This window comes from Myxine glutinosa, chromosome 14 (genome assembly GCF_964187855.1).
Source record: "Myxine glutinosa chromosome 14, kmMyxGlut1.1, whole genome shotgun sequence".
Lineage (NCBI taxonomy): Eukaryota > Metazoa > Chordata > Myxini > Myxiniformes > Myxinidae > Myxine > Myxine glutinosa.
In genome coordinates, this window is record NC_136274.1 from 52,080,413 (window position 1) to 52,089,328 (window position 8,916).

At 45.7% G+C, this 8,916-nt stretch overlaps 1 protein-coding gene across 2 annotated transcripts in view; it reads right to left on the reverse strand.

The window, feature by feature from the left end:
- LOC137439767 (discoidin, CUB and LCCL domain-containing protein 2) overlaps positions 1 to 8,550 on the reverse strand; it is a 31,704-nt gene extending 23,154 nt beyond the window's left edge. Inside the window, exons 1-5 of one of the 2 annotated variants that reach the window (XR_010986986.2) lie at positions 8,253 to 8,514; positions 5,014 to 5,238; positions 2,838 to 2,981; positions 2,363 to 2,414; positions 268 to 340 (exon numbers count right to left, since the gene is read on the reverse strand). Coding sequence is in view for 1 of the 2 variants with exons in the window: in XM_068135846.2 (XP_067991947.2) it covers positions 268 to 340; positions 2,363 to 2,414; positions 2,838 to 2,981; positions 5,014 to 5,238; positions 8,253 to 8,433 (675 nt within the window). In the remaining variant the exon portion in view is untranslated. Of the gene's footprint in view, positions 1 to 267; positions 341 to 2,362; positions 2,415 to 2,837; positions 2,982 to 5,013; positions 5,239 to 8,252 lie in introns of both variants that reach the window. The other variant, XM_068135846.2, reaches the window with a different exon arrangement.
- Positions 8,551 to 8,916: the final 366 nt, after the last annotated feature.

Sequence of the window (8,916 nt, forward strand, 5' to 3'; positions counted from 1 at the left end):
TTAAGGATCCCAGAACCGGCAGAACATTCATCAGCAGAGCAACAGCTACGACTTGTAACACATTCTGTCTGTACTTACACCTCCTCAATGCTCATTGATTGATTCATACATTACTGAGTAAGTTGTGTCCAACCATGTATGGGAGAGTTTATTTTGAAGTGGTGATGGGCCTCTAATTTATCTCAGCACATGCAGTGTATGCCCTTTGCCTCGTGATCAGCAAGGCAGAAAAATAAACCCGTTTAGATAACAATATGCGGAACTCACATCACGGTAGCCAGTAGGGATGCTACCGGACACAACTCCAAAGGAAGTCAGGCATCCAGCGGGGCAGAACTTACTGTGAACAAAACAAGGTAGATCAGGAGCTAGCAAGGTGGTGGTGGGGGATGTAATAGATTATAGTCTTATAAATAAATAAATAAATAAATAACTCATCCGTCCACAGCAAATCAGTAACAAAACCCGACACAAACGACAAATCACCACTCATTCTCATGTCATTCCAATTCTCAACTGTACATCGATATCAAGTGGATTACGCCAATTGGCTCATCGAGCTTCAGTGACGCCATCTCCTCGCCTCGTTTAGTTTGGTCGACATGATGTGCTGATACACATATTGTAGTTGACCCTTACTGCCCTCAGGAAAACTTGGGATAGGGAATTAAATTCTTACACAAGGTACTCCTGGACAAAAGCAAAAAATATTCCGTATATAAAGAGATAACAGAATTCAAAACAGGGCCCTCATTAAATTGGATGTTTTTGGTAGATAAGCAAAGCACGGCAGAATAGCGTAGAGGTACGCACACTCACCTCTGGGCTGTCGACCCTATGTTTGATTCCCGACCCAGCTATAAACTATTGTTGTGTCCCCGTGGTTAAGACCCCAAAAGGACAAATAGCCAAAACGCTTCAACTCCGAGGCGTACTCCGAACCTTGGCGGGATTATCTTTGGCGCGCACGGGAAGGCCCAACTCTTAATCTTATCTAATCGGGGACACACAGGGTTAATCCGAATCCACAAACAAAGAAACGAAACAAGACAATAAATTAAAGTCACCAATAATGATTTAATGAAAATAGATGTAAAGACAATAAAAATGTATGTGAGGTAAAAACTATTTCTTAACTTAAGACATCTCCACTCAAACTCGTATGCACACAAGGGGAAAACGAAAGTAAAAATAAATGATATTTCGTTTATTTCCAGCCGCCACTTAGCTTTGCGTCCTCAAATGGCTGTTGGGCTTGCTGATCATCAAAACACAGTCACCACACGGGAAGTGCACAAGATGGCGTGGAACCACGCCCATAGCCAGTCGCCAGTGTGAGGCAAGCAGGCAGGATCCCTCTTTGTTACGCTCGCGACCCCCTCCTTCTCCGCAGAGCACCACCGTCAACCAACACCTCCTCCTTTCACGTTGCAAAAGTCCCAAAGCCCTGACACGTCTCCTCACCAGCGCACCCGAGACGAGAGCCAGAACGAGAGAGAGAGAACGAGAGAGAGAGAGCGAGAGAGAGAGAGCGAGATGGCGAGACGTGTCTTTTTGCCTTCAACTCTCGAAGGTTCCACGCTGACGTCACACTCTGTCCAATCACCGAGCTCTACTCAATCATCCCATCATGCCTCCACCAATCACGAAGGCCAGGGCATGGCCTCCTCGTTACGAGTCGTCGGGGGGGGGGGGGGGGGAGGGGGGGAAGAGTCTAGTCGTTGTCCGGGAATGTTCGGATGACGTCAGCGGTTGTGAGGCGGGATTTACGTGCCGATCAGCAAATGTGCTGAGTGTTGGTTAGCCCTGGCGGCGTTGAGCGAATGAGTCCATTTGTTATAGTTGTTGTTTGGCGGGCTTTTTAATTGCAATAAAGACGGGGGGGGGGGGGGGAGATCACAACAGGAGGCAAACACGTACAGGGGAATTTAACCTTACAGACCCTACCTAAATAGCACAAATCCACACCTAAACACTTAACCAGACATTCAACTCTACTTATGTACATCGAGATGGGTTCTTCTTCTTCGCGACACTCGGAGCATGCTAATCTACACATTCTGACCTTTAAGGTATTTCATGCCTACACTCACAAACGTAACACTGTCATCCTGATGTTTTGCAGGCAGGGCGATTCATCAATGAGTCCTTGGATGGATGTAAAGTGGGCGCCCCATCTTCCCGGCATTAGTTGGTGAAACACCGGGATGACAGTTTATAGTTGGGTTGGGATTCGAGCCCAGGCTAGACCGTTTAGAGGTGAGTGTCCTTACTTCGAGGCCATCCTGTTACCATCCTCCCCCTAAACCCCATTGACAAACCCTTTTAATTTTTTTTTTAAATAAAGGAAATCTAAACTCACCTGAACTCGTGCTCAGTAAAGTTTGCTCCAGTCTCCAGACAAGTTATTAACTCTGAACAAAGAAGAGAGATTAGACAAAACAGGTCAAAGCTCCACACATGTACATCCACGATACAAAATCCACCACATATTTCACATTGCACCTCCTCTCCACCGCTTTTTTGTTTTTCATGCACAGAAGGATCTCATTACAATTGACAGATACCCGCCGTTAACTGGTCAGTGTTAAAACTTGATATACTGAGGCCATATATCATGTGACCGCTATACTGTACATCAACCTCCACAACTCCAACCATCGAATAAACAAATGTAGAACAGGAAAACAAAATAACAAAAGTTCCCCAATTCACTCTTTAAAGGGACGAGGAAAACACTTCAGATTTTTCACTGACGATACAAGGATATGATTTGAACCCATTACTTCACAGTAACAGGGCAGTTCCATCCCAATATGGAAGCATGATCCCCTTACCATCCCGATGTTCAACGCTGCTGTACGACAGGAGAAATCCTCTACCCGGAGCCTCTGACCCACTCTGAAACCTGATCGTCACCTCGTTTCCAGCCGAAAGAAAGGTACGCTCGCCGCCCTCATCCAACGTGCCGCAAAAAGCATCTATGTCACACATCATGATTTTCATCAAAGCAAAGCACTTTGTGATGCTACAACACGACAGGAGCGAGTGGCACAGGCCATTTATGCCGTTGCCTCCTAAAGTCTGATTATATTATCAAGCTCGTCTATGGAAATAAATGAGAGAAATAGTTAAAATATCACAAAATTGTGGTTTCCAGTCTTATTTATGAGAATCGTTGAGCAAATTATGTCAAGTATCTCAAAAACTATGCTCTACAAGCACTACCCGCATCACCCACACTTGTTAACACAGTGAATATGCAACTTTCAAAATGATTTAATCCACTCTAGATTGCTCTGTGTGCATGTGCAGAAACCCCAAAACGTGACGGTATTCGGGGCACCATAAAGTAGATCATGCGTGTGAGATAACCTAAAATGGCTTGCAAAGTTTCAAAAGGATGCCGAAGATACTTGGAAAAGCTTTTGTTTCTGCACAACAAAAGACTTTTTCAACTTGCCGAATGGGCAGCTGCTCTTGCTGCAATATCCTGACGAGGCCCAAGTGGACGGGCGTATGCCACACAAACCCCCGACAGATCACCACCAGTGAATGGACTTTGAACCTTATTGGAGTGCCTTCCGTGAATATAGCAGACTTGGCGATTTAGTTAATGGATTCTGCAATTGGAAGGACAATGCTGGGCGCCGTAACCAAATTAATGGTAACCATCTCTTCGGCAAAGGACATCTTCGAGAAAGGGAAATACTCAATGCTTGTGCCTGGCGATATTTATTTACGTGAGAGCCAGATGTGCCAGGTAGACTTTCCTGAGGAAGACACCATGTCTGGTTTGGGTGCTTCTGAACGCCGATGGTAAGGACATATCTGAGGCTTGTGAATGTTCAGGGTATGTTTAAAATGATGATATTTACTATTATTTCTCATAAAATTATGCTAAAGAGACGATTTTAATTACACATTTCACACTAGCAACGGCAGGTTAAAAGTGCCTGGCGAGCCGAACTGAGACACTGAAAACGCACACAGCGCTTGCGTGAAAGGCCTCATAAGCATTCATACATCATTTTGAAAGTTGCATATTGACACTGTTCAGAGATGAAACCGTAACAGCATGTCTAAAAGTTCTTTCACCACAAACTAAAAAATAAACATAGGGGCAATACCCCTGGCGCTCACCTGGTAGAATAAACAGTATGCTGCACTGACTAAAGGTATTTTAAACCAATTTCAATGGTTGCGAGAAGACATGGTAGCATGTAGAATCATACTGACATAATCATCAGACTTTAAACAAACAAAAAAAAAATACCTATTTTGGGGGGCAACCCCTCAGTAGACTCCCTCAGGACTCGATTTTTTTTTTTAAAGCCGTGAACAAACTTTGGTACATCACGGGTGGTGAAGGTTGTGGTCAGATTTCATCGAAATAGTGTGTGTAGTTTCAGAGAAGAAAGCAAATATCTATTTTGGGGGGGTCAGACTTGGATCCACTTTGACCCCCCATAGATCCCCGCAAACTTCGATTTTCTCCGTGCCATGAATAAACTTTGGTATATCATGGGTGATGAACGTTGTGGTCAGGTTTAATCGAAATAGTGTTTGTAGTTTCAGAAGAAAAAGCAAATTCCTATTTTGGGGGGTCAAATCTGGATCCACCTTGATCCCCGGTAAACCCCCTTAAACCCCGAATTTTTTAATACCGTGAACAAACTTTAGTCACAACACAACAAATATCATTTGTGCCAAATTTGTTCACAATCCCCTCAGCGGTTTCGGAGAAGAAGTTTCAAGTGTTTACGGACAGACGGACGAACGGACTGACGACGCGCCATCGCATAAGCTCCCCTGAACTTCGTTCCAGGTGAGGTAATAATCAAAAACAATATTAAGCTGGAGAAATTTCACAACTAAAATGATGAGAAATGGCAAAGATGGTTGAGAATTAGAGAGAAAAATTGAAGAGGGAAGAGTGATGCGGTAAAATCAGTGTCAAAAAGGAGATAAAACTGAAACGAGAGAAAAAGAATAGGTGAATGGAGAACATACCAATTACGGACAAGCTGGCGATGCCATCATATATCTTAACGTAAGACTCTTGGCAGTGATTCTGTGTTGGGACGTCAAAATCCGCAAACCGCAGAGCAAGGCGTGCTGCGTTAGGTACGCGGATCTCCCAATGGCACACGGACTCTGGAAAATATGCGTGCGGGTAGTTGGCAGACGCCAAAGTACCACTGAGCCGTCCCAAAACTGTGTGGCCACAGCCATTACCTGTGAAGCAGAGAAAATCATCCAGAGTGAAAAAACAGGTTCCCTTTGAAGGTAATATCAGGTAGGTAATACTAAATGACCGGAAACCACTCGTTTGCACATGTCGCTCCTCAGACACATATGGACCACCTTCACCATCACTACCAAACGTTGTAACCTCATGGCTTCAGGTATGTGCGGCTCAGGTGAAGGACTCCGACTCAAGGAGGGTTGTAAATCTATATTATAAAACAGGAGTGTCTGTCTGTTTGTTTGTCTGTCTGTCTGTCTGTCCAAAAAACTACTCCCTCAGTTTTGGGGCTAGCCCCACCAAACCTCCTGTGGAAAGGTTTGGGCTCCCAGCGGATGTTGTAAGGTAGGTAGGAGGTTTCAAAAATACCTCAATAACATTATGATTTTGAAATTAACTCGATACGAACCTGCCGCAAATCCAGAAGTGGACAGATGACGGCAATGAGTTGGTTTGATAATATCTCGATACAACCATCATTTAAAACAGTATTTTGTTATAAACTATCAATTTATGATTGCAATGACGTTTGGAATTGAGTGAATACAATTACGATTTTGAATTCGTAATTGCATTCACCCAACCGTACGGAATTACTCCACATCTGGATTTAAATATTTGTTTATGTCACGAATGTTGGTAAAAGTATATTTTTTATATCAATGCTATTTAATTTGTGATTGGAGTTATGCTGTTTGGAATGAAAATAGAGATATTGAGTTCAAGTGAAGACGAAATGCCACGGGGGTTTCTACTTTCTAAGCGTGACATTGGCTGATCGCCATATGCAAATTCGCCATTGACTGGGTATGGTACCATTCAAGCGGGTTCGTATTCAAGCGGGTACGTTTTTTTATGGAAGTTCTTCATGAACCTGCTGTCCATGCTTGATGTTCGACTACAGGTGGCACAGGAATGTGGAATTTATTGGTTCCATGGTTTCCCATTCGTCGTTTTTATTTACCTAGGTGTTTCACGAACCGGCTGTCCATGTCTGACGTGCGACTGAGGGTGGCACAGGAATGTGGAATTTATTGGTTCATTGTTATTTATTTATTTTGTTATCATTGTTATGCAAATTTATTTGTTCATCGGGATTCGAGCCCAGGTTGGACAGCTCAGCCTCGAGGTTGGGGGCGGGTGGGCATACCTCTAGGCCATCCTGTCAACCCCAACCATCCACCTGACTAAAACCCGTTTAAAAACCTCCTCATTCAGTGGCGGATCCAGGGGGAGGGAGGTGCAAGGGGTGCGCACCCCCCCTTCGATCATGGAGGAGGGTGCAGAGGGTGCAGGGGGTGCGCCCCCCCCCCCTCTTCAACGCAACGGCATGGGTGTGCTGGAGGAATTCTCTACGATTGATGATAAGAAGGACACGCTCACTCAACTACGGTCAAATGCTGAACTGAATTCTCTCTGTGGTTTGATCATGCTGGGGCCATGACAGAACCTGTAGGAGGTGATGTCACAATGCCGAGAGTTGTAAAACGACAAATCGATCGTCCTAACACTGCCGCCAATACTCCCTTGCCCTTCTACCTCAGAAACATGTCCATTCCATTTCTCGACCACCTCAGCCAGGAAATGGACACCCGATTCTGTGCTGAAAATCGGGAAGGTAGCGATCTGTTTCTGCTGATGCCATCTGCGATAATCGCCGATACCTGCGACATTCCAGCCCGACATCAGAAGCTGTTGCGTTGGAAAAACGACATGGAACATCCCGCAGGACTGATACATGAGCTGAGACTGGCAGATGTTCAGGAGAAGGAAGCCCAACAACACGCTTCCAAGCACATTCATGGATTGTTTCTGCGCAGTAGATGGAGACGAATTTCCATCCATCAAAGTCCTACTCCATATTGGATGCACCCTCCCTGTCGGCTCCTGTGAAGCCGAACGCTCATTTTCTTGCCTGCGTCGTCTGAAGACCTACCTAAGATATTCCATGGGAGAAAGTCAGATGGCATCTCTGGCCCTCATCAACATACACCATGACGTCACCATATCCCCACATGATGTGAGTGACATTTTCATTCAGAAACACAAGCGCCGTCTATTCCAAAATAGCATAATTTACGATGAATAAAATAATTCACATTCCGCTGTCCGTTCTGATCTCTTTTGTGGGGAGAACCCCCTGCCTTGATCCTCACAACCTCGGCGCACATGGCGGTGCCGGGCTTTGCCCAGCACCTATTAAACTGCTCCATACACCGTAACATGGCGTGCGTTCAGAAACATGGGAATTCTTCAGGATGATTTGTAGTTAATTAGGTTAATTAACTCAGGAGATCATAACAATCATTTCGCAAGAAATTCCATATCAGAAGGCTCCAGTAGAACTACACAAAAAACATGGCACGCACGCACGCACGCACGCACGCACACACACACACACACACACACACACATATATATATATATATATATACATATACACACACACACACACACACACACACACACACACACACACACACACACATCACACACATCACACACATCACACACACACACACACACACACACACACACACACACACACACACACACACACACACACACACACACACACACACACACACAACTTCTAGCAGAAGGAACAGCTGGGCAAGTCGTTTCCCCAGTTCCTCTATCTGACGATTAGTCATCGCGAATCTGTTGAACTGTTGGACCAGCGAAGAACACAAGGAACTGCACAAACTTCCAAGAACGCACGAAATGCCGTTTCTGGCGATCAATTTTTAAAAACTTCCTGGGAGAGAACCCCCAGACCCCCCCTTCCCCACCCAGCGCTTTTGTCTCATGCAACCCCTCCACCCCCCCCCCCCCCCCCCCCGTCTTGAAATTCCTGGATCCGCCCCCGCCAACCTGACGCTTTCTCCCGACTCAATCGCAATCACAGCGAGAAAGTCCACCCCATCCCCCACCTCCGCAATCTTCTTATTATTATAACTATTAATTCTCCTCACAGACACAGTTCGCCCTCAGTCACTATTACCTTTCTGCGCCAACACCGTGTGGCACAACGCCGTGAAACATGCCACAGCAGCCGCGGACTGCGGGACAAACCGATCCCGCGGCTGAATCGCCATCACCGTGAGCGTCAGCGGCCCGACGTCACTTCCGGCACAACATGAACGAGCCGTGATTACGTCTTTAAACGGAGATTCGATCTTCATCAACACGAGCGGCGCAACCGCTCTTCTGCCTCAACGTGAAACGTGTCACGCTTACGTCTTCAGGCGATTGGATCTCCATCACCACGATCGCGTTATGTCACTTCCGGCCTAACGTGTGACGCTGACGTATCGTGATTACCTACGCTGGTATGTCACTTCCGGCCTAACGTGTGACGTGTCGTCATTACGCATGGCGTTGTTGCATCTCCTCCAACGAAAATACGTGTTAACTGCTAACCTTTTCAGAAACGTTATCGCTCTGTGATGATTCGTTTGAAAATCCTGGGAGGGCTCGAGGTTGTGTCTTCACTTACTTTAACTAGTTTGGAAATCTGGTGCCAGTGAATCATTTTCATGATGCCATCTGTCGTCGCTTTCCACCGTCAATACCTCGTCCCTCCAGCAGGGGGCACCGGTTGCTGTCGTTCATTTCATGCCCCGAACTGAGGTAAACCGGGGATGTTCAAAGGATGTTCGGTTCGA